At 42.3% G+C, this 27212-nt stretch overlaps 1 protein-coding gene across 1 annotated transcript in view; it reads right to left on the bottom strand.

The window, feature by feature from the left end:
- Positions 1-27212, bottom strand: part of DNAH9 (dynein axonemal heavy chain 9) — a 1128006-nt gene that overhangs the window by 721625 nt on the left and 379169 nt on the right. Inside the window, exons 36-37 of the mRNA XM_029600235.1 lie at positions 15992-16166; positions 11195-11368 (exon numbers count right to left, since the gene is read on the bottom strand). Coding sequence (XP_029456095.1) covers positions 11195-11368; positions 15992-16166 — 349 coding nt within the window. The remainder of the gene's footprint in view (positions 1-11194; positions 11369-15991; positions 16167-27212) is intronic.

Here is a 27212-nt window from a genome sequence, read left to right as displayed (position 1 = left end):
AATTAGGCCGCAGTCACCTGACATCTTCTTAGGTCTAACTGCACCCTCTCCTCCACTCTCTCTTCCTGTATCCTTGATCTGCGGACCCTTAGAATACCAGACTCTTGCTCTAGTGGACTCAGGGACAGGAGGCAATTTTATTTTGAAACGATTAGTGGAGCATTTGCAGATCCAGACACCGCCATGATGACTCCACTACTCTTGTCTTCAATTCATGGGGAGCCCTTACCGGGAGAAGTCACTCAGCTGACTGAACCCTTGAGTTTATGGACCGGTGCTCTCCATTCAGAGACTATCTCCTTCTTTGTCCTAGAGAAGGCCATTGGGGCTACCGTGGCTGCAGCAGCATATGCCTCAATTCAATTGAGCCACTCTGGAACTTTCACGTTGGGGTCCAGATTGCCATGGTAAATGTCTGATGGAGGTCACTCCTTTACCCTGCATGCCAACTACCCCATTGATGCCTGGGTTGCCACCTCAGTATGCATCTTTTCAAGATGTATTTTCCAAGGAAGCTGCAGATGTACTCCCTCCACACAGATCCTACGACTGCGCCATCAATTTGAAGCCTAATACTGAACCACCCAAAGGAAGGGTCTACCCTCTCTCCATGGTAGAAAATAAGGCCATGTCAGAATACATACAGGAGAACCTTCAGAAAGGCTTCATAAGACCCTCCAAGTCTCCTGCCGGAGCAGACTTTTTCTTTGTGGGGTAGAAGGACAGCACATTGCATCCTTGTATTGACTATCGAGGTCTAAATGAGATCACTGTGAAAGACCGCTATCCCTTACCACTCACCTCATAGCTAGACAGACTACAGGGAGCCAAGGTATACTCCAAGATTGATCTCAAGGGAGCCTATAACCTAGTTCGCATCCACTCTGGCGATGAATGGAAGACAGCCTTCAACACCCGGGATGGGCAATTTGAATATCTAGTGATGCCCTTCGGCCTGTGCAACGCCACGGCTGTCTTCCAAAACATGATGAACGACATTTTGCGTGATCTACTCTACAAATGTGTTGTGTATCTAGCTGACATCTTGATATTCTCCCAGGACATGAACACTCATCTGAAGGATGTCAAAAGAGTGCTGCAAAGACTCCGCAAGACTCATCAACATGCCAAGATGTCTAAGTGTGAGTTCAATAAAGAATCAGTGCCTTTCTTAGGGTACATTGTTTCCAATAAAGGTTTCCAGATGGACCCACAGAAGTTGGAGAGCATTAAGAAATGGACACATCCCACAGGTCTAAAGGCTCTTAGATGATTTCTGGGATTTACCAACTACTACAGAACATTCATCAACTACTCCTCACTGTTCCGCTTACAGCTATGACTAAGAAAGGTGCCAACGTCGCTAATTAGTCTATGGAGGCTATATCAGGATTCCAGAGACTGAAAAAAATCTTCTCAAGCAAGCCATGCCTCTGACATCCGGATCCAACCAGGCCCTTCATTGTTGAGGTCGATGCCTCAGACGAAGGCGTAGGGGCCATGCTAAGCCAGGCCGGTGACTCTTACACCCATGCTCATTTTTCTCCCGTCGCTTCTTGCCAGCAGAGAACTACGGAATAGGAGATAAAGAACTCCTGGTGATCATTCGAGGAGTGTCGGCCCTGGCTAGAAGGTGCACAACATCAGATCACAGTCTTTACAGATCATAAAAATCTGGAGTACCTCCGCCATGCACAGCGCCTAAACCATAGGCAGGTGAGATGGTCCCTGTTTTTCAACAGATTTGACTTTGTGCTGAAATATTGCCCTGGAGATGATAAAGTCAGAGCAGATGTCCTATCTCGCTCATTCCTCTCAGAGAATGTACCTGATGAAACCCAACATACCATCAACCCGAAAAGAGTTATCTTGTCAGCTACTCACCCAGTACCTGCGGGTAGGACCGCTGTACCCAAGAAAAAAGTTTTTAGCGTGGGTTCACGACTCTAAACTGGCTGGACACCCTGGTCAATGCAGAACTCTGGCAAAACTTCAGAAGTATTACTGGTGGCCCACCATGAAGGAAGATATGTTCTCCAACGTCGCTTCTTGCTCTAATTGTGCCAGACAGAAACCGCTGCCCGGCCACCCTTGGGGCCTACTCCAACCCTTGCCAGTGCCAGACGAGCCTTGGACACACATTGCTACAGACTTTGTGGCAGACTTATCACTCTCAGGAGGAAACAACACTATCTGGGTAACAGAGGATCGTTTCTCGAAGATGGCTCACTTCGTGGCTCTCCCTGGCTTGCCCACAGCCATGGAGCTTGCAAAGTTTTTCATCTCTCACAACTTTTGCCTACATGGCATGCCAAAGCACATAGTCTCTGACAGAGGAACCCAGTTCACAGCTAAGTTCTGGAAGGCATTGTGCAAGAAGTTTGATATCGCTCTCGACTTCACCTCAACATGCCATCCTCAGTCTAACGGGAAAACGGAGAGAATGAATAGGACACTCAAGCAGTTCATTCGTGCCTATGTGGGTACTCGCCAAAATGATTGAGCTGAACTGTTGCCCTGGGCTGAATTCGCCATCAACTCTCATCCAGCAACATCTACTGGATCAACACCATTTGAAGTGATCTACGGACACTACTGTTGGACTACCATTACCACCCTTACCACTTCCACTTTCAGTGTTGTCCCCGGCAGCTCAGTCTACTGCCAAAGATATTCAACAACTTTGGACTATAACTAAAGAGATGCTTTGTAAAGCAGGACAATGAGCAAAGAAAGGCTATGATGCTCATCACCTCAAGGCTCCAGAATTCCAGCCTGGTGATAAAGTCTGGCTATCTACAAAACATTTAAGACTCAAGTTACCTTCAACTCGCTTTGCTCCACGCTACGTCGGACCCTTTCTGATTCTCCGATGACTAGGTACTCTTACATACAGTCTGAAACTTCCACCAGCATTGAATACTCATAATGCGTTCCATGTCTCACTATTAAAACCATTAATCCGGCTGCAGCCGGAGTTTAACTTTTACCTTGGAGGACGCATTTCCTGAGTTTCTTTCTCTCTCTGCCTGCGAGGACCTGAACGACAGGGGTGGAGCCGATAGAGACGCCTTCAAAACCGGCGTCCCTTGAGCTCCCTAATCGCTGCAGCCGGAGTTTAACTTTTACCTTGGAGGACGCATTTCCTGAGTTTCTTTCTCTCTCTGCCTGCGAGGACCTGAACGACAGGGGTGGAGCCGATAGAGACGCCTTCAAAACCGGCGTCCCTTGAGCTCCCTAATCGCTGCAGCCGGAGTTTAACTTTTACCTTGGAGGACGCATTTCCTGAGTTTCTTTCTCTCTCTGCCTGCGAGGACCTGAACGACAGGGGTGGAGCCGATAGAGACGCCTTCAAAATCGGCGTCCTTCCGGCGCACCGCAGCCGCCGGTGCGCCGCCAAAGCCGCGAGCGCCTAAGGGGCGAGCGGCTTTGCTTGGCTTAGCTTGGTGAAGTTGGCGTTGGCAATAATCCCTATTTGTGTGGTTTGATTATCCGTGCTGCAGTCGTGAGGCTATGAGAAGGATCTAAAGTTGCTGAAATCAACGGCAAGAGCCTCGGTAAGAGAATTTACCCATTATATTATTTGTGTGTTTATAAACAAGTTGGACTGAGTCTTCTCTTTGTGATGCCACAGACAAAGAGAAAGGCGAAGTTGAGAGAGCTATCCTCCACCCCTGTGATGGACAACCAACTTAAGATCGAGGAATGCTTTGCAAAAAACCCCCAAAATGTGCCTGGAAGTAATGTCGCAGGAGGACTGAGCCAGGAGCAGGGTTCACTCCTCCAGACATATGAAACATCCTTAACTCCAGGGGCACCAGAAACACCTGAGCCACCAACTGGGGAAAATATTGGGACACTCTTTGGAGAAGATCCCAAATTAAAGTTGGATTTTCTATCATCTAGATCCCAGAGAGAAGCAGAGATTTCGATCTGCTCCTCGGAGAGCCCTCAGAAGGGCTCCAAGGATCATCTTGACGGTACACCAATGCAATCCACCCCCAGTAAGTCTCCAATAGAGGGAGGGAGTGAGAATATCCAAGAAGAACCTATAACTGGAATCCCAATAATAACACCAAAAGACTTTACCCTTGAAGAGATTGGTATTATGTTAATATCAATGCAGAAATCTATAAATGCTATAGCAAATGCGATGCAGGAAGTTATGAATAAGAATGGGGTTTTTCAAACTAAAATAGATAAGGTGGAAGAATCTGTAAAATCTATGCAAATTAAGGTAAACGAAATGGATAAAATTCAAGTAAATTTAATTGAATCAGAAAAAATTCATTTTGAGAGATTGGAAATAATAGAAAATCAAGTTAGAAAAAATAATTTGAGGATATTGAATTTCCCTAAGAGTCATTTAATGTCCCCAATGGATCTATTTAAAAGTTATCTAGTGAATATCTTAAAATATTCCAATGAAGCCATACCAACGATTGCTAGAATTTACTATGTTCCTCAAAAGGAATCAAAGAGTCAGAACCAGGAAAATCAATCTGAATTGAATTTAACAGAGTTGTTAGAAAAATCCTTTGAAATAAATATAAATACCAGAGCCACCCTCATTATACAATTTTCCTCGTTGTCTGATAGAGATTCCTTAATGAGATTATACTTTAGACATTTAAACGAGAAATTTTATGGTCAAAGCATTAGGATTTATCCTGATATACCTCGTACAACACAAATTAGACGGAAGGAATTTTTATTAATGAGGGAAGAAGCTCATAAGAAAGGAATGAAATTCTTATTAAAATTTCCTTGTCAATGTATTGTTATAAACCAGGGGAGTAAGTATATCTTTAATCAGGCATCTCAGTTAAGGCAATACTTGGATACTCATCCCTAAAGGTACCTCTATTGTTCTGGTAAATTTAGAATAGGGGGTAGCGTTGATTAATACCTTGTATTTCTATATGTATACTGCTTCTTGATATTTAAGATCCCCTCATAGTCTCTTTTTTCTTATGATCAAATGTTTAGAATTATTATTCACAGCTAGGACAATGATGTTTAAGAAATGTATTTTTCTTTTTTCCTTATTGTTATTTTAAGCTGTGACATGTAATTAAATGTTATAAAAGTTGAATAAAAATATAAATTATAAAAAAAATAAAACCATTAATCCTTAGTGAGTTCTCAACCAAGACACCTGAACCTACACCAATTGATGCAGAAGAAGACATTGAATACAAGGTAGACGCTATTCTTTTTTTTTTTTGTAATGTAATAGGTAGACGCTATTCTTGATGTGAGAAAGAGAGGCAGAGTATGGGAATACCTCCTGTCATTGGAGGGTTATGGACCTGAAAATAACTCTTGGGAACCTCAAGCAAATATCATGGATAAAGAGATGCTTCAACAATTCCAAAAGACGCATCCTCGGAAAACAAGACCAGGTAGGAGGTCTGGAGGGGGCCCTTTCAAGGGGGGTACTGTTGCGTCCGGTCTCAGACGGCTTCACCGCGTATGCCTCACCTTGTTCTCGGCTCCTCCCGGTTACCTTGGGAAAATGGCTACCGTCGCGTCTGCAAGCCGCCCTCTCCGGCGTCCCCGGAATGGCTATGGCATTGCCTCCCACCATGTTCATCCCAAGGGCCTCCTAGGGTGTGCACTACCCACGAGCCTCGGGGGCATTCCCCTCGAGCGACGTCACAACATCTGGGTATTTAGCCTACGCTTGTTTGCTAGCCCGTTGAGTTAGCAAGGATTGGATTTGTCCGGTCTATGCTACTCTGCTGCTTCCTGCTGCCGCTGGAAGCTCTACCTTGCCCTTCGTGGTATTCTCTAACCTGGGTACCTGCTCCTCAGGGGCCCTCTGCTTTCCTTTCAGGTGCCTTACTGGGATCAGGTACTCGCTCTTCAAGGGTCTGCTCTCCCTGCATCGGTGCCTGTTACCATCTACTTCAGCCTGGTAGAATCGCCAACCTTACAGCTACCATCTAGTGAGTAATCTCATTCTCAGTCTATCTCACCCACAGCTTTGCCGTGCTGGGAAACCTACACCGGAATCTCCCTATACCAACTTGGTGAGACGGGTCCCCTCTGCCGAGGGTCCCTGGACTGCTACCTCTGGATCACCTCACTACTGCCATCTCTGGTGGTATACTACAAGCTGTAAAATAAAAGATCAACTCTGTGTTTGTGCGTCCCGAGTCTAGCCCAGTACTGTGGCTCCCCGCGGGGCTCCTCCCTGTGGGCATGGTCATCTGCCACAGTACCCAGGAATTCACCCAAACACCGCTAAACCATAACAGCTTTATCAGTTTGGTTGCCCTTCTCTGTACCTTCTCCATTGCAACTATATCTTTTTTGAGATGCGGCGACCAGAATTGTACACAGTATTCAAGGTGCAGTCTCACCATGGAGCGATACAGAGGCATTATGACTTTTTCCATTTTATTAACCATTCCCATCCTAATAATTCCTAACATTCTGTTTGCTTTTTTGACTGCTGCAGCAAACTGAGCCAACAATTTAAAAGAATTATCCACTGTGATGCCTAGATCTTTTTCCATGGTGATAGCTCCTAATATGGAATCTAACATTGTGTAAGTACTGCAAGGGTTATTTTTCCCTATATGCAAACCTTGCACTTGTCCACATTAAATTTCATCTGCCATTTGTATGTCCATTCTTCCAGTCTCGCAAGGTCCTTCTGTAATGTATCACAATCTGCTTGTGATTTAACCACTCTGAATAATTCTGTATCATCCGCAAATTTGATAACCTTACTCATCTTATTCCTTTCCAGACCATTTATAAATATATGGAAAAGCACCGGTCCAAGAACAGATCCCTGAGGCACTCCACTATTTACCCTTTTCCACTGAGAAAATTGACCATTTAATCCTACTCTGTTTCCTGTCTTTTAACCAGTTTGTAATCCACAAAAGGACATCACCTACTACCCCATTACTTTTTAATTTTTCTTAGAAGCCTCTCTTGGACTTTGTCAAATGCTTTCTGAAAATCCAAATACATTACTCTACAGGTTCACCTTTATCCACATGTTTATTAACGCCTTAAAAAAAATGAAGCAGATTTGTTAAGCAAGACTTCCCTTGGGTAAATCCATGTTGACTGTGTTCCATTAAACCATGTCTTTCTATATGCTCTATGATTTTGATCTTTAGAATAGTTTCCACTATTTTTCTCGGCACTGAAGTCAGGCTCACTGGTCTATAGTTTCCCAGATTGCCTCTGGAGCAGACTTTCTCAGCAGACAGATTCTAGATCCAGGAGAATGGGAATTGTCAGACGAGGCATTTCAGCTAATAGTGAATTGCTGGGGCCTTCCATTTCTGGAACTGCTGGCGATTTCTCACAATGCTAATATTCCTCAATTCTTCAGATGCAGAAGAGATCCAAAGTCTTTGGGCCTTGATGATCCTGTGCAGGAGTGGCCGGAGGGCAAGCTACTATTTGTTTTTCCCCCGTGGCCCATTTTAGGCAGAATGGTTCAGAAGGTCGAGAATCACAGAAGGATGGTGTTTCAGGAGGCACCAGATTGGCCCAGGAGACTGTGGCATGCACATCTCCGAAGGCTTCTAGTGGACTCTCCCCTCCGGTTTCTGGCGCACAGGAATCTGCTATGGAAGGGGCCTGTTTTTCACAAAGATCCAAATCATGGTATGGCCCTTGAGAGAGTTTGGATGCTGAAGCATGGATATTCTGCCTCAGTGATCACCACCTTGCTATGAGTGAGAAAGATCTCCACTTCCTTAGCCTACATGCAAGTTTGGCGAGTGTTTGAGGCTTGGTGTGAAGATCGAGGGGTTCTTCCTTGTTAGATCCCACTCATTTTGGAATTTTTGCTAGATGGATTGAGTAAAGAGAGGTGCTTGAAGGTCCAGCGGGTGGCTCTTGCCTGTTTCTGAGGTCAGGTGAATGGTGGGCCTTTGTCGGCTTATTCAGATGTGAACCGTTTCTTGACAGGAGTAAAGCATCTTCATCCTCCCTTGTGGATACCGGTGCCCTTGTGAAGTCAATCTATTTTTGGATTTTTTTTTTTTTTTTTTTTTTTTAGCAGTCCCTACTTTTTGACTGAAGCATACCCTTTCCCTGAGGTTTCTGACCTTGAAAACGATGTTTCTTGTGGCACTTTGCTCGGTGCGTCGAGTATCTTAACTACAAGGCCTTGTCTTGCAGGGAGCAATTTCTACGGGTGACTCCATACCATACCACCCGTATGGTGGCTGCATACCATTCCTTCCTTTTTGCCAATTGTGGGTTGAGTTGTGCACTGCAGCCAGTGCACGGTATTGCATCAGCCTGTATGACACTGGGAAAAGAAGTGGATAAACAAAAATACATGCTAATGGGTGTCTTCAGCAGCCAGATCAGTGGTACTGGCAGGAGCCACCAGTGGAAGAAATGCAAAAAATTGCTGGCAGCCACCGAAGTAGAGTGAGCTCTGCTGGGCATCAGAACACTACTGGCAAGAGAACGAATGCTATTGCAGGTCAGGAAGTAGCTGAGAAAAGTGCCAGAACTTTCTGGATGATGCAGAGGAGGAGAGTTAAGGAAGAAGATGAGGAAAGGAGAGAGGGAGAAAGGTGGGGAAAAGTACTTTGTAATTAAGAAAAATACAAATCTAAAATTGTGCAGTCTTTCTTTTCCTGTGGCATCCATAAAATGCATTCTTGAGTTGCAAATAAAATACTAGATTTCAAAAGTATTCTTCCTTCTAAATGGTTTTAGTCATGGGCCCTTGGTCTCCCATGATTCTACGGCAACAGCCACAAAATCTGTCCTTTTCCCCAGAATTGCCACGGGATACCAGGGCTGGCTGGGTTTGGAAGACAGATGCTTTAATATGCAAATAAATTTACATTAATGCAAAAGTATAGCATGATTGCTGCAGAATTTTCTAACCCTTAATGCAGAATTTATCCCTGGAGTTGCTGCAGAAAACGGGGGGTTGTGGTTATAGTTGAAAGAAAATAGAAGGTAGTAAAAACCAGAAAAGACAGAATATTAGAAAGTGTGATGAGGGAAGAAAAAGATCCTCACATGACCTGAAAATTCTGAATCAGTGCCTTAACAGTGAACATTTTATTTATTAATATGTCTTTCCATACAAAGGGTGTTTAACTTCAAAATCCTATATGGTGTTATAAGATAGAGTGCTCTAACTCTAGGACAAATTGGACACCTGATGTTGTGATTTATGTGGGCTCAAAGCATACTGATATCATCTTTGATTATTAATTATGTTGATCCAATAAATAGTATCTCAGCCTACAGAGCATCCATTTATGCCCAAGGTAGAGCAGGTCTATTTATGGACTTCAGTTGGTTGTGTTGCAGAGTTGCTTTGGTAATCTCAGAAGGAATGATGGGTACTTTGTGAAGAAAATCTGACAACTGAACCTTTTGCTGAATATCAGAGCAAGCTTCCAATTTCAAGAAGACAAACCATATGCCATAAGCTTGAAAGATGTGTGTAATCAGATACAGAACCTGACCAGACAGGCAATGCCCTGTTCAAAATGATTCTCGTGACTAGCTCAACCTTACATATTGTTTTTCATTTCCTACCACCAACTTCTTCAGGAGGACTATCCAGGATGGCCAACCTTCAAAGGTTATTTTGGAAATATTTTCGGACACAGGTAGCGAATGAGTAGGGTTCTTCATTTTCAGTTTAAACCAATTTTTACCCATAAATTGCTGGATTTTTTTTCAAAGGCAACTATGAGGCAGTGTCCCTAGTGTTCCCTTATTTTCCTGTGCAGGACCAGGCTTTGTCGCCTGGTCCACCTTAAATGCCTTAAGGAGAGTATGCTCTATGGGTGGGATCCTGCGGGGCAGGTGGGGCACAGAGGGTATAGCCAGAGGCAGGAATAAGAGCTAGGATCCAGGTGGGGATAGCCAGATCAGGCCAGGTCTCCGGGAGGAAAGCAGCTTCTGTATGCAATACTGTCTAAACACTGAGCTGAGACGACGCAACACACTGTAAGTAAAGAGTGTACACTGTCTGAGGAGAAGACAGTCTTTGGTTGTGCATGTATGAAATTATTATAATAAAGAGTAAATGTTTTAAAAGGCTGGAGTCAGTCTAGTTTGTCTCCAGGCCTGTGGGAATCACTTCTTGTTCCCACAGCGACAATCTGTCGAAACCGGTATTCACCCTAATTTTAGAATAATTAAAAAGCTGCTCCATAACTGCAGATGCAGTGTTTCAAGAACTCCAGCCACTGCTGGAAGTCAGTGTGGGTCAAAGTGCATGTTGTATTTCAAGAACCATCCCCTGCTAGCAAAAGCTTTCATCCTCCAGTGTCACCCATTCCATATTTTAAGACCTGCCTTCTCATCCCCCAAGCAGCCAAAATGCTTGCTGTCTGGTACCATGAATGTGTTTGAAGCAATTCTCAGCAGGCTCCCTGGTCCTGCACAAAAATAGAACTGCAGTGTTGCAGTGTGGAAGCCTCAGTAAGCATGCTGCCAAAGGAAAGAGAAGTCTGGAGCCACCACTGGTAAAGATGAATACTGTTGCAGTATGGGGTGGTGGGAGGGAGATTATTGGCACAGTAGGTGGGGGAGAGAGAACATGCTAGGTAGGGGATGGGGTCGAGATGGGGATGCTGCTGAGTGGGTAGTGGGAGAATGTGCTTAATATTTTATTGTCCTGGCTTCTGCTCACCAAAATAAACTCTTGATATTTACCTGGAAAAATTAGTCCTTTTTTTAACTTATTTTCTTCTCCTTTTGTTCTTATAGTAAACCCTGATAAATTCCCAGAAAACATAAACTGCTATGAACATTTATGGAAAAGTGGTATATAAAACTTTTTAAATAAAACAAAAATAAAACCCAAAAATGAAGGTCCCTAGCTGTACTACAGCCTCTAGCAGTTGAGTGTTGGGGCAAGCAGTGTCTTCCTTCTCCCATCCTAACCTCAGTTACAACGTGCTTGTATGCTCCCCAGCTGGCCAATTGCTGTCCAGCCTACTTCAACATGGACAGCCATGCAAGCACACCACAAAGCTGGAAGTCAGCTGATGCCAACCTAAGCCTGTCCATGGCTCCCTGTAGTAGTGCCAGTAAATGTTAAATACTATGGATTAAATGGTAAGACTTTAGTGTTTAAGCATTTAATTATTTAAGATTGTACATCCCTAGTCTGAGTACCACTTATAAAGCATTCAGATCTCTGGGACAGAGATGGTCAGTGTTCACTCACCTGTAGGGGCATGTCTGGATCAAATTCAAATTTAGGGATGAGTTTGGACCAGAGCTCAAACTTCTTGGTCTCCGAGTCAATGTAATAGTCAAAGACAGTCCCCTGGGATGGGAATTTGATGGTCTTGAACTCAGTCACCCACCACTTGCTGAATTCCACTCTGTAGTCAACCAGCTGCAAGAAGAGAGGGCAAATCAATTAGCAAACACATATCTGAAGACATTGAAGCCAACTAGCTGAAACTCTGCTCCATTCACAGGGCTAAGTAGTTGCTATAGGGTCCAGAAAAGTCCAGCATGACAACATGATCAGAGTGAATAGGTTTTGAGAAGAGAAATGTCATGAACAGTGAAGCCCTGGTGAAAAGTGGAGCATCCTGGGAGAAACAAAAATAATAACAGAGTAACACTTCATATGACTCATGTATAGCAACAAAATCTACAGATGTAAAGTGTTGATTATAAACTTACAACTGCACTGCATAGAAGGCAGATTTCTGTTTAAAGAATTCCAGGCTCAGAATTAGAAGCTTTGATCATCCAGGTGGTGATTTTCCAGCTGAACTTAGAGGGTAATATTTTAAAGGTTTTACATGGCTAAATAGGTGTTTATTCACATAAAAATGCAATTTGAAAATTGTACCTCCCCCCACCTCCCCCATATGCAGATAAAAGTATGCAAGTTTTACCTGCAATCAAAGGTAGGCAGGATTAAGTTGAGAGAGTGCATTTTCATAACCCCATGTACATTTTTAGGTGTAGAGCACATGGATATGAAGGTACCTGCAATGGGCACACCATATGTATTTTCAAAGAGAAACTCCACAGGGAAATGAGCTTGCAGACCTGTGGTTTCTTTATTACAAGCACCACAGAGTGTGTTAAAATTGCTCCAATATGTTTTAGACTACTCAGAACTTGAGCTGGATTACTTGAAGAGTGCTCTGGGCAGCCATTTTGTGCTAGTAGCAACAGAAGTGTGATGCCAGAAAACTCTCTCCACAGTGGCAAACTGAAGGATTTGTGACATCACTGATGGCTTTGAAGCTACTAACAGCAGCAAAGATTTAATAATTTAACTAATTTATAAACTACCCTTACTGTTCAGCCTGAAGAACGTATATTATGTGGCAAGACAATAAGCCACTTTGAATTCTGAGCAAGAGTGTTCCTCTTTAGAGGAGCACTGTGATGTAAGATATGTGTGCAGGACACAAAGTAAAATAAACCACAACATACTAACAGATTATAGTCTCAGAAAATACTTTTTAAACACAGCTAGTCTGCAAGATAAAACAATCATCTAACATGAAAAATATTCTGCAACTCAGGCTTCTGTGCAGAGAATTCCAGCTAAGATATTTTGTATTCAATAAAAAACAGAAATCTTTTGTGTGTTTTAGGAGATGAGGAGAAACAGGAGGATCCTAGGGAAATTGAGAATAAAGAACTTGCCAGACCCTGCAGAATGGACATAAGAACATAAGAAAATGCCATACTGGGACAGACCAAGGGTCCATCAAGCCCAGCATCCTGCTTCCAACAGTGGCCAATCCAGGCCATAAGAACCTGGCAAGTACCCAAAAACTAAGTCTATTCTATGTTACCATTGCTAATGGCAGTGGCTATTCTCTAAGTAAATTTAATAGCAGGTAATGGACTTCTCCTCCAAGAAGTTATCCAATCCTTTTTTAAACACAGCTATACTAACTGCACGAACCACATTCTCTGGCAACAAATTCCAGAGTTTAATTGTGCATTGAGTAAAAAAGAACTTTCTCCGATTAGTTTTAAATGTGCCCCATGCTAACTTCATGGAGTGCCCCCTAGTCTTTCTACTATCCGAAAGAGTAAATAACCGATTCACATCTACCCGTTCTAGACCTCTCATGATTTTAAACATCTCTATCATATCCCCCCTCAGCCATCTCTTCTCCAAGCTGAAAAGTCCTAACCTCTTTAGTCTTTCCTCATAGGGGAGCTGTTCCATTCCCCTTATCATTTTGGTAGCCCTTCTCTGTACCTTCTCCATCGTAATTATATCTTTTTTGAGATGTGGCAACCAGAATTGTACACAGTATTCAAGGTGCGGTCTCACCATGGAGCGATACAGAGGCATTATGACATTTTCTGTTTTATTCACCATTCCCTTTCTAATAATTCCCAACATTCTGTTTGCTTTTTTGACTGCCGCAGCACACTGAACCAACGATTTCAATGTGTTATCCACTATGACACCTAGATCTCTTTCTTGGGTTGTAGCACCTAATATGGAACCCAACATTGTGTAAATTATAGCATGGGTTATTTTTCCCTATATGCATCACCTTGTACTTATCCACATTAAATTTCATCTGCCATTTGGATGCCCAATTTTCCAGTCTCACAAGGTCTTCCTGCAATTTATCACAATCTGCTTGTGATTTAACTACTCTGAACAATTTTGTGTCATCTTCAAATTTGATTATCTCACTTGTCATATTTCTTTCCAGATCATTTATAAATATATTGAAAAGTAAGGGTCCCAATACAGATCCCTGAGGCACTCCACTGTCCACGCCCTTCCACTGAGAAAATTGTCCATTTAATCCTACTCTCTGTTTCCTGTCTTTTAGCCAGTTTGCAATCCACGAAAGGACATCGCCACCTATCCCATGACTTTTTACTTTTCCTAGAAGCCTCTCATGAGGAACTTTGTCAAAAGCCTTCTGAAAATCCAAGTATACTATATCTACCGGTTCACCTTTATCCATGTTTATTAACTCCTTCAAAAAAGTGAAGCAGATTTGTGAGGCAAGACTTGCCCTGGGTAAAACCATGCTGACTTTGTTCCATTAAACCATGTCTTTCTATATGTTCTGTGATTTTGATGTTTAGAACACTTTCCACTATTTTTCCTGGCACTGAAGTCAGGCTAACCGGTCTGTAGTTTCCTGGATCGCTCCTGGAGCCCTTTTTAAATATTGGGGTTACATTTGCTATCCTCCAGTCTTCAGGTACAATGGATGATTTTAATCATTGAATTTCTCGAAAACAAAATCATCGAATTTCTCGAAAACAAAAAAAACAAACAAAATCATCGAATTTCTCGAAAAAAAAAAAAATGGACTCTGAGACTTTCAGGGTAAAGCACAGTTTTTTAAGTTTTATAACTCGTACACTCTATGGTAACAATACTTTTATTACCGGCCTTTCTTCTTTCCAGCTTGTAGTAAGCTTCCAAGTTCTCTCCCCCTGTTGATTTGTAACTTTGACTTATTCCTACCTATTGTTATCTTTCGTTTACTTGAATTTGTTTACTCTAGTTTTTCCCTTTGTTAAACTGTAAACCGCTCCGATATGGTTATTTACTATGAAGGTCGGTATAAAAAACTGTTAAAATAAATAAATAAATAAAAATAAATAATGATAGGTTACAAATTTTTACTAATAGGTCTGAAATTTCATGTTTTAGTTCCTTCAGAACTCTGGGGTGTATACCATCCGGTCCAGGTGATTTACTACTCTTCAGTTTGTCAATCAGACCTACCACATCTTCTAGGTTCACCGTGATTTGATTCAGTCCATCTGAATCATTACCCATGAAATCTTTCTCCATTACGGGTACCTCCCCAACATCCTCTTCAATAAACACCAAAGCAAAGAAATCATTTAATCTTTCCACGATGGCCTTATCTTCTCTAAGTGCCCCTTTAACCCCTTGGTCATCTAACGGTCCAACTGACTCCCTCACAGGCTTTCTGCTTCGGATATATTTAAAAACGTTTTTACTGTGAGTTTTTGCCTCTACAGCCAACTTCTTTTCAAATTCTCTCTTAGCCTGTCTTATCAATGTCTTACATTTAACTTGCCAATGTTTATGTAGCAATTTTCAGCATATATTTGTTTGTACTGTACTGTCTCTCTCTGATCCATGCCTCCCAATGCATGTACTGTACCTCAAACTGCTTCCTTCTGAGCCATTCCCCACCCCAACAAGCTTGTACTGAGAGTCTGCTCCCTGAGTCATGCCTCACAGTGCTTGTACTGTACCTGAGACTGTCCTCTAAGCTGAGCCATGCCCCCCCCCCCCCCCCCCAATGGTTGTACTGAAACGGTCTGGGAGCCATGCCTTCCAATGATTGTAATGAGAGTCCCCCAGCCTATATTTGTATTGAAACATCTTCCCCATGTACCATGCTCCTACTGCCTGTACTGTACTGAGATATTTTATTTTCATTTTATTTATTTATTTATTTATTTTATTATTTTATTTTATTTTTTAGTCAATTTATTTATTTAATTTTTGCTCTCGGTTTGCTGCTGTGCCTTAATTCCAATTGTTTCAAATGTTCAATGGTTTTAAATGTTTAATGACTATGTTCTTTGTTTAATGTATCGCCTCATAGCGAAAGTTCAGTTCTTTTGTAAACCGGTGTGATCTATATTCTTTATAGGAATATCGGTATATAAAAAATTCAAATAAATAATCCCCTCTGAGCTACACCCCCTAATGCCTGATTGGGCTATCCCCTCTCAAATTCTCTCTAATGCTTACTCTGTACTGAATCAGCTCCCCTCTGAGCCATAAGCTTCAGATGTGAGTACTGTACTGAGACAGCCCCCCCCCCCCTTATGAACCATGCCCTTAATACTCAGGCAATTCCTGTCTGACCCAGATCCTTCTGAACTATACTTCTGTAATGTATACACTGTATGGAGATAGCTACTTTCTATGAGCCTCTAATGTTTGTAATCTGAAACACGTCTCTCTCTGACACACATTCATTTAATGTTTATACTGCTGGTATAATCCTACCTGGTCCTGGAACAGGGCTCCACCAAATGCCCAAACAACTGCAAAGACAAAGTACAACTCATAGAGCTCCTTTGGACAATCAGGAGGAGTGTTATCCTTGGTAAGAAGGCATTCTAACAGGTAGCACAACATCTGAACCATACTCTGTTCTGGGATTGGAATAATCTTCTTAAATCTAGAAAAAAAAAAAAGAAAAAAGAAAGTAGAAATCAGTTCTGAAAAGTCTATGTGACATGAGCTGTTGTCTCTATCCTTCTCCCAAGTGAGGGGGTGTCCACCTATGCCACTCAAATCACCATCAAGATCGGTGAGAACTACTTCACAGATAAGAGACTGGAATAGGTAGTAAAAGTGAACTCATTTCTTATTCCATAACATTATCTCTCCTCTCATGGGCCAGTGTGTGAGGGAAACCTGCACTGCTGCTGTCTAAGCTATACCTTTTCTGAGGTGGTATATTATGTTGAGGGGTTACGGGGAAGAGACCTTGTCCTGGTGCCTAAGCTATACCTTTTCTGAAATGGGATATTATGTTGTGGGGGGGGGGGGGGTGTACGGGGAAGAGACCTTGTACTGGTGCTCCCTGTTTTATACCTAATGAGTGTTGGGGGAAGAGTGTGTGAGAGAAGTTTATATTGCTGCTATCTTGGAGTAGCTATTCCGTGTAGGGGCAGTCTGTATGTGAAGTTTGAACTGCTGCTGTCCGCACTGTACCTATTCTGTGGGGGGATGGTGTTTGGGGGACGCTTATACTACTGATTCTCTGTGCTGCAGAAGAGAAACATGGGGCTGGTACAAAGATTTTATGCAAGGGATGAGTTATTGTGTGCTGCAGCTATTTCTTACTAGTACTTGGAAGAAATAAATACTCTCTCTTTGTGTCAGAAGAACATGGAGTAGTTCTATTAGGAATATATATCAGAACTTTTCAAACTTTGATCCTTAGAATACAGTGAAATAGCTTTTCTACCCAAAGGCAATTTTTTTTTTTTTTTTTTTAAATAAGGATGCACAATCTGAAAGCAGGGAAAAACCAGAGGTTGAAACAAATGCTTTCATCTCTTGTCTTTATTTGGAGTTTAGCCATGATCACAGAGTCCCAGGAATACCTTGTTAGACATGGAAGCATTACAGGGCTCCATAAAACTAACTACTATTCAGGCCGATACAGAATGCACTGTTTGGCTGCGTGTTTTTGACGCGCTATTATTACTCCTTACACTGTAAAAGGTAATAGCGCTTGGAAAACGCGTGGCCAACCCCCCCGAAACTAATAGCGCTCATCACATGCAAATGCATGTTGATGAGCCTATTAGTCACTCTAAATACAGAAAGTAAAATGTGCGGCCAAGCAGGCGTTAATTTCAGACTGCACTGGGCAAGTGTACAGAAAAAACTATAGTGATATTAAGTCGGACGCCCCAAAAATTAAAAAAAGCAAAACTTCTTTAAAAAAAAAAAAAAAAAAATCTGCTGCGGCCCATGATTTGGAAAACGGATGCACAAATTTGCCAGCGTCCATTTTCTGAACCCGTGGCTGTCAGCGGGTTGGACAACTGACACCGGTAAAATTAAGTGTCGGTTGTCAGACCTGCTGACAGCTGCCGCTTCCGCTAACAATGAGGCACTAGGGAAGCGGTAGTGTCCCTAGCGCCTCCTTATTAGCGCCGGCACTAATTTAAATAGAGAATCAAGTGCCCAGGAGAGGTGCCTGGGTGCACGCCGGTGCGCCCACAGTTTGTTTTTTTTTTTTTAATCGGTTTGATTATTAGGGAGAAAGTTAGCTTTTCAATTTCCTAAATTAAGAAAATTATGCAACTACCAGCTGGGTAAATAGTTCAGTGGTTTGAGTTAAAGAATAGACTAGAGCTTAAACCTGGTCACAATTTTGCTTCATTGATGATTTATCACTCACTGAGGTTTTCATGAAAGATCACATGAAAAAATGTGTGTGAATGTTTATGTATGTGTGTACATCGCCTTGAGGCACCATTCTTGGATCTGGAAGGTGGTTTAAAATACTTTTAAATAAATAAATAATAAACAAACATGCATATGCACAAATATACAAATACATACATACATGTACATAGGTAGACATTCAGAATAAAACAGCTAAGTAAATTAGCCAGATAAAATTTATGCAGCTAACCTAACATGGGATTATTCAGCAGCATAACATAAGAACATAAGAAATTGCCATGATGAATCAGACCAAGGGTCCATCAAGCCCAGCATCCTGTTTCCAACAGAGGCCAAACCAGGTCACAAGAACCTGGCAAGTACCCAAACACCAAGAAGATCCCATGCTACTGATGTAATTAATAGCAGAGGCCATTCCCTAAGTAAACTTGATTAATAGCAGTTAATGGACTTCTCCTCCACGAACTTATCCAAACCTTTTTTTAACCCAGCTACACTAACTGCACTAACACATCCCTCTGGCAACAAATTCTAGAGCATGCCTAAGCTGCTGAATATCCCTGTATTTGGTGCTACTTAGCCAGATAAGTTATGTTTGGCTAAGTTAGACCTACTCTATTGCAGGACTACTTTATCCAATTAACTTAACCGGATAAGTACAAATATCGATACTTATCCAATGAGGATGGTAACTTTGAAAGAGCCGCGTGGGCATTCATATACGCATGTATTCTGACTTGCACCAATGGATATTTTATAACATACGCATATATATGCTCATATAATTTAAAATCAGCTGTACATACGTATGTGTGCACAATTTTATATGGATGTGCTCATGTGCGTGCAAATGTCAGATCTACCACGTAAGTGAGAGGATTTTATTAGATACGTTTCTCCAGTTTCTCCAGTCCAGTGAGAGGATTTTATTAGATACATTTCTCCAGTTTCTCCAGTCCGTTCCCAGTTCGCTCAGGTAAAGGCTAGGACTTCCTAACTCCCCGTAGTTAATATTTAAAAAAAAAAAAAATTAAAAACTCTTCTATACCGTCGTTAAGTTAGATAACCATCACAACGGTTTACAGAAAGGCACAATAAAGAAAAATATGAGTGGTATAGATTACATATTAAACATGTGCCATCACAGAATGGAACATTTTAGTACAATAAACTATTTGTTTAAGTTAAGCTTATCTGTTAGGAAATTGTTAAGCGTTTCAAATTTAACATTAAAATGCACTGTAAGTTAAAAAAACAACAACTGTTTGCTCGGTGTGTCCTTATCAGCTGTTTTATTCCTTCTCTTTATCTTTATAAAAAGCTTGTTTAAAGAGCCAGGTTTTCAGGATAGATTTGAATATTTTCAAATTTCTCTGCAGCCTTATTTCGAGTGGCATGGTGTTCCATAGCACAGGACCAGCCACTGAAAGTGCTCTTTCCCTTACTTGAGTGAGGCGTGCTGATTTAACAGAGGGGACAGTTAGTAGCGCCTTATTAGCAGATCTCAAGTTTCTGTGTGGGACATGAACGCGCAGTGATGTGTTAAACCAGTCTGTTTTTTCATCGTAGATTAGTTTATGAATTATACATAGAGCCTTAAACTGTATTCTTTGTTCAATTGGGAACCCGTGTAGTTCGGCAAGTGTTCCTGTAATGTGGTCACTTTTTCTTTTGCCAGTTAAAATTCTAGCAGTGGAATTTTGAAGTATTTGCAGCGGCCTTAGCATAGATTGTGGTAGCCCTAGTAGCAGGGAGTTACAATAATCTGTGCTTGCGAATTTCATTGCCTGTAGAACTGTGCAAAAATTGTTTAGTGTTAGCAGAAGTTTCAGTCTTCTCAAGGTCATTAGTTTACCATATCCTTCTTTTAATTTCTGTGAGATGTGCTGTTTCATGCTTAACTCAGGGTCAATTATTACCCCTAGATTCGTTACTTTTATTGCTAATTCCATGGCTTGATTATTTTTGATTGTGATTGAAGGTTGTATAGGATGTATATTTTTTCGTTCAAAGGTGAAAGAATTCAGTTTTGTCGATATTTATTACTAGTTCCATCTGGTTTAGGAGCTGTTTGATTATATCACGATACATATTGGCTAGTTTCATTGTCTCTTCAATGGTGTTTACAATGAGTAACAGTAGTTGTATATCGCCTGCGTAAATGTAGTGTATGATTCCAAGTCCTGCTAGTAGGGGACAAATTGGTAGTAAGTAAATATTAAAGAGTGTTGCAGACAGGGCTGATCCCTGTGGGACACCTGTTAGTAGTTCATTTTGTCTGAAAGTGTATTTTTGATTTGTACTTGGAAATATCTATTGTTTAAATATGACTCAAACCAGTTTATTGTTTTGTTAGTGAGTCCTATTTCTTTCAGTCTGTTGATTAGTATTTTGTGATTTACAGCATCAAAAGCTGCAGAGAGATCTAAATAGAATGAGAATGTAGTGTGTTCCTATGTCAAAGCCTCTTAAGATAGTATCTGATAGAGCTAAAAGTAAAGTCTCTGTACTGTAATGTTTGCGAAATCCAGGTCGAGCTGGGTATAATATGTTGTTACTTTCAAGATGGTTTGACAGTTGTTTTTGTACTGTTTTTTCAATAAGTTTGGCTATTAGGGGTAAGTTGGAGACTGGTCTATAGTTGCTCAGATTCAGGGAGTCAAGGTTCTTTTTCTTAATGATTGGTTTGATTATAGCTCCTTTCAAGGTATCTGGCATTACTCCTTCATTTAGTGAGAGGTTGATGATGCCTCCCTTTTAACCTTTTACCCCCAACTCTTAAAACCCTAACTAGCCTTTTTTTTTTTGTTTCATTACTTACACGCCATCCATAGCAGAAGTAAAGTTATGCAGTAGGGGACTCCGGTGCGTACTTGTGCGCATAAATACGTGAACATTTCATGATAAAGACCCAGACCACTCATGCCCTGCTCAGACCCCTCCCACATCCCACCCCTTTTTTGCCTTTCCCATTTACGTGCGTACTAGTGCGCTTCTTAAAATCCACATGTTGCACACCAGCCCAAGATACTCATGTATCTCCTGGCTTTTGCACCATAGGGCTTTTAAATTTCACTGTCGATTAGCTGAATAAGTAGCACCTGATCCTTCTACTCCCACCTACTGGAAATTTGGCTAACTACTTAGCCAGGTAATTGACTGATCTATTTCAATGATCTGAAATGCTGGGGAAGGGAGAAAAGCAGGGGTCAGGGTACCCAGAGGAGTGGCAGATGAAGCATTAGTCATAAGAACATAAATTGCCATGCTGGGTCAGACCAAGGGTCCATCAAGCCCAGCATCTTGTTTCCAACAGAGGCCAAAACCAGGCCACAAGAACCTGGCAATTACCCAAACACTAAGAAGAACCCATGCTACTGATGCAATTAATAGCAGTGGCTATTCCCTAAGTATAATTGATTAATAGCCATTAATGGACTTCTCCAAGAACTTATCCAAACCTTTTTTGAACCCAGCTACACTAACTGCACTAACCACATCCTCTGGCAACAAATTCCAGAGCTTTATTGTGCGTTGGGTGAAAAAGAATTTTCTCCGATTAGTCTTAAATGTGCTACTTGCTAACTTCATGGAATGCCCCCTAGTCCTTCTATTATTCGAATGTGTAAATAACCGAGTCACATCTACTCGTTCAAGATCTCTCATGATCTTAAAGACCTCTATCATATCCCCCCTCAGCCATCTCTTCTCCAAGCTGAACAGCCCTAACCTCTTCAGCCTTTCCTCATAAGGGAGCTGTTCCATCCCCTTTATCATTTTGGTTGCACTTCTCTGTACCTTCTCCATCGCAATTATATCTTTTTTGAGATGCGGCGACCAGAATTGTACACAGTATTCAAGGTGTGGTCTCACCATGGAGCAATACAGAGGCATTATGACATTTTCGTTCTATTAACCATTCCCTTCCTAATAATTCCTAACATTCTATTTGCTTTTTTGACTGCTGCAGCACACTGAGCCGACGATTTTAAAGTATTATCCACTATGATGCCTAGATCTTATTCCTGGGTGGTAGCTCCTAATTTGGAACCTAACATCGTGTAACTACAGCAAGGGTTATTTTTCCCTATATGCAACACCTTGCACTTGTCCACATTAAATTTCATCTGCCATTTGGATGCCCAATCTTCCAGTCTTGCACGGTCCTCCTGTAATGTATCACAGTCTGCTTGTGATTTAACTACTATGAATAAATTTGTATCATCTGCAAATTTGATAACCTCACTCATTGTATTCCTTTCCAGATCATTTATATATATATATATATATTGAAAAGCACCGGTCCAAGTACAGATCCCTGAGGCACTCCACTGTACCCTTTTCCACTGAGAAAATTGACCATTTAATCCTACTCTCTGTTTCCTGTCTTTTAACCAGTTTGTAATACACGAAAGGACATCGCCTCCTATCCCATGACTTTTTAGTTTTCGTAGAAGCCTCTCTTGAGGGACTTTGTCAAACGCCTTCTGAAAACCCAAATACACTACATCTACCGGTTCACCTTTATCCACATGTTTAGCAAACCTATCTGTCATGGCCATTCAGGTCAGTTAAAGGTAATCTCCAGGTAGGAGCAGTAGAAGACTCAAGAGCTGGGCATTGCAGGAGCTTCTGTCTGACTGGACACCTCAACCTTGGGTTGAGCCCACAGGTTCTGGTGGCCAGCAGGACTTCACTGGCAGTCCCCCTGGGGCAGGGGTTCAAGCTGGGATGTGGCAGGCTGAAGTCTAGGCAGGCAGTATTCAAGCAGATACAAGGCAGTCTAAGGTAAAGGTTGGCAGGTAAGCGAGGCAACATCAAAAGTCAAGCCAGGTCAGGAACGACAAGTCAATCCAAAATGGAGGAAAAGCAGGGCAGACAAGGAGACAGAAACAGAGAAAATAAGCACAGAACAAAGGCAGGGCAAAAAATGGAACAGGGTGCAAGGCAAGGCAGGGAGCAGACAGACAAGATACCAGAAATGCAAAGACCAGAACAAGGCAAAACATAGGCAAGGAAAGCAAGACACCAAGACCAGGAGAGGGACACAGGCACAGGACAGGGCAAGACAAAACAAACAGAATGAATGGCAAGAAAGGAATCGGACCAACAAGGACAGAATGCAGGCAAGAGGGCCACTGGATGGCCATACAGGAGCTAGGGAAACAGACAGGGACTGACAAAGTTGGTAAGATTTATTGTGCCTCTCTATCCAATTTAGCTTATGAAAGCAGATTAATATTCTTTGAAGTTATATTTTATAAACCTAATTTTGGCTATGTTTATGGGAAGAGGTTAGTAGAAGCAAAAGTCATGATCTCCTAATTAGACAAAAATGTATGTTCTTTTCTCATCACTAACAAAATGTGCTGTGCTTGTAGGTAACTAAAATTAGAACTTAGGTCATGCTGACACGTTAACAGTCATGACCCTATGACATTTTCTGTGTCATGCTGACTTTTTTGTGTAGAAACTGTATATATCTTGTTGGATGTAATGGATTTCAGAACTCCCATTGAGAGCTTGCTCAAAGTGTGCCTTCCCTTGTAATATTACAGTTAAAATAAAATGGCAACATTGTACTGTAACAGATTCTTCCTCGTATTTTTGTGGAGTGAAGAATAGAGGGAACAAGCACAATCTCCACAGAACAAAGACAGGAGAAGGCGGCCTTTAACAGGCCACACTGCAAACAATAAGACAAGACAAGGTGTTCTCTATCAGGACACACTAAAAACAGGAACAAGGTCAAGGCAGAATAAAGCGCAAGGGTGGCCACAGCAAGGTGCAAGGGAGTCTCGATGAGGCAGCAGTTGGCTGTGAGTGAAGCAGGCTTTTAAAGTACGGCCAGGTAATCAAGAAAGAACAAATGCTATTTGCCAAAAAAAACCAAACCCAAGCCCAAAACACGTGATGTTAAAAATACTTTTATTAGAATGTATTGATACAAAGAAAACACTTAAAAAGTACTTGTGAGAGTAATGTAGGAAATACAGTGGCTTACAATAGTATTCACCCCCCTTAAAATGCCAGCAAAGTTTTGTGGATTACATATGACATTACACAGATTGTTCCAAACAGCATGCGCTAAAAGTAATTTTTTCAGTCACAATTCATTATTCACATACCTGGGAAGTTTTGAATCCTGCTCACCCTGAGATTTCTCAAGATTAGCGGGGGGGGGGGGGGGGGGGTGTAGCGGGGGATGGGAGAAGACCAGGTACAGCAACATAGCACACTTTCTCTCTTCCCTCCCCCCCCCCCCCAACAAACAAGCCTTCACTTCATTTTTTTTAATTTTCTTTAATGTAACTTACATCTGTACAAATATAATAGCATTCCAAACATGAAGAAAGTTCTGATTGAACCTGTCTTTACATATTTCTGGTCCATTGTGACACAGACAGAGGATGAGGTTGTGGCTGTGTCTTCTTCACCTGTTAATTCTTCTGGTGCTGTTGAAGGCCTTGTCCTAGTGGCAATGAGAGTTGATTGTTTTGCTTAGTGCAAAATATCATTTCCATACTTAATGGAGTGACAGGTGTTAGTCTTAAACATGTTCACCTGGCATTTAATGAGAGACCCCCAAGGTAGATTCAGAAGATAGTGCGATGTATCCTTTAGCACAGTTACTCTCTGCTTATGTGAGGCACTTTCTATGTGACCTTTTCCCTCTTGCTGCAGACTTTTTCTCCCTTTCTGCTGCTGTTGCAGAAATTCTCTTTTGTTTTCTTCCTCCTGCCACTGCAGGCATACTTCTTCTTCCTCTGTCTCTGCAGATCTTGTACTTCTCTCTTCTCTCCTTACCCCCTGCTATTGCAGATCTTTTTCCTTCTTCCTCCTACTTGAACTCTCGCCCTCTTTCTTCCACCCTCCCACTATCCATGACTCATAGATCCCTAGTGCTTTCCCTCCCTAGCCACTGCCTGATCCTCGGCTCTCCAGTCCTTTGCCTATATCTTCCCTAGCAATGCTCCCATTCACTTGTGCCACAGTGACCAAGCGCTTGATCCAGCTCCTTCCCACAGTTGCCATCCCAACCTGTGCACATACTCATAGAAAAGGCATTGATCCAGTCCCCAGGCCATTTATCACCCATATATTCATAATCATTATTTTAATCACCAATTCATCACTATTATTCAATCAATATAATTATCAATATTTAATATTAATCATCAATTCATCAGGCAGACCAATGAAACCCTGCCCAACCCCACCCACCCTGAGTTGAAAGTGTGCTCTTTCTGAGGTATATATATACACTCATCGTGTTTGCCTTCTTATAGTTCTCGCTCTCAGCTTGATTGAAGCCATCGAGTACCTTCCAGCTTTTCAGCATGCACATGTGATTGGCAATGGGCATATATGGAAATACAGTGGCTCCAGCACATGTGCCACGTGAGGTGTGAAACTAGCAGCAGCTTGGAGACTATCGTCCTGCCCAGAGACCCGAAAATTTGTCTAAATTTCCAGAGTCTCTGGGCTAAATCTGGAGAGTTGCCAGGTATGATTATTCAGTAATGGCTTCTTTCTAGCCACCCTCCCATGCAGGCCAGTTGTATGACTGACTGGTGCACCATCACCCCGGCCTCAGCTACTGAACCCTTTAGCTCCTTCAAAGTGAAAAATAGACACCAGACCCTCATACTCATTCTCCTTCCCCACTCCCTCCAAGCACATCTCTGGCCCCCCTCACACTCATCCTCCCTTCCCCATCCCTTACAGGCATATCACTGGCCCCCTCACACTCATTCCCCCCTCCCAGCACAGTCATTCCTCCCCCTCCAGGTACCTCTTCTGTTTGACTGTTGCGAGTTGAGTGCTTCACTCCCTTCAGTGTTTAGGTCTGCAGTGCTGCATAAAGGCTTCCTTGGTCACCTGATGCTGTTGCTTGCCGTGTCGGGTCTACCCACGGCAAGCAACAGCCTCTGATGGTGACCTGCTATGGACAGGGCTCATTGGTAGCAGCAGCCAATTACAGGAACAGCTGGGCACAAGCCCAACCCATCAAGCCCAAAAAAACATGTCTGGCAGAAAAAAATGGCCAATAAGCATAGAAACAATGGTAGAAAAACACCAAACGGCCGATCCAGTCTGCCCAGCAAGCTCCCACACTTATTTTCCCATACTTATCTGTTTCACCGACCACCAAGTTCAGGGCCCTTGTTGGTAACTGCTTGATTCGAATTTTCTGCCACCCTCTGCCATTGATGCATAGAGTAATGTTGGAGTTGCATTAACCATGCAAAGGCTTATTGAGTAGTAGCCATCACCATTCCAGCAAACCACCCCCATGGCTCTTCTCTTCATTCCCATACTCTATCCTTAATGGATCCAGAGTGTTTATCCCATGCCCCTTTGAATTCCTTCACAGTTTTAGTCTTCACCACTTCCTCCAGAAGGGCATTCCAGGCATCCACCACCCTCTCCGTGAAGAAATATTTCCCGACATTGGTTCTAAGTCTTCCTCCCTGGAGTTTCAAATCATGATCCCTAGTTCTACTGATTTTTTTCAACGAAAAAGGTTTGTTGTTGACCATGGATCATTAAAACCTTTCAAGTATCTGAAAGTCTGTATCATATCACCCCTGCTCCTCCTCTTCCCCAGGGTATACATATTTAGGTTCTTCAATCTCTCCTCATAAGTCATTTTATGTAGACCTTCCACCTTTTTGGTTGCCCTTCTCTGGACCACCTCCATCCTGTCTCTGTCCCTTTGGAGATACAGTCTACAGAACTGAACACAGTACTCCAGGTGAAACCTCACCAAGGCCCTGTACAAAAGGATCATCACTTCCTTTCTCTTACTAGATATTCCTCTCTATGCAGCCCAGCATTCTTCTGGCTTTAGTTATCGCCTTGTCACATTGTTTCCCCGACTTCAGATTAGACACTATCACCCCTCTCTCCTGCTCCGTGAACATCAGCCCTTCACCCCCCCAATTAAATACACCCTATATGCATGACTCTGCACTTCTTGGCATTGAATCTCAGCTGCCATATCTTCGACCACTCTTCCAGCTTCCTTAAATCCCGTCTCATTCTCTCAACTCCTTCCGGCGTGTCCACTCTGGTGCAGATCTTAGTATCATCTGCAAAAAGGCTAACCTTACCTTCTATCCCATCTGCAATGTCGCTCACAAAGATATTGAACAGGACCAGTCCCAACACTGATCCTTATGGCACTCCGCTTAACACCACTCTCTCTTCAGAGTAAGTTCCATTTACCATCACACATTGTCTTCTGTCCATCAACCAGTTTGCAATCCAGGCCACCACCTTGGCACTCACTCCT

Source organism: Rhinatrema bivittatum, chromosome 4 (genome assembly GCF_901001135.1).
Source record: "Rhinatrema bivittatum chromosome 4, aRhiBiv1.1, whole genome shotgun sequence".
Classification (NCBI taxonomy): domain Eukaryota; kingdom Metazoa; phylum Chordata; class Amphibia; order Gymnophiona; family Rhinatrematidae; genus Rhinatrema; species Rhinatrema bivittatum.
This window is presented reverse-complemented; position numbering and strand designations above follow the sequence as displayed.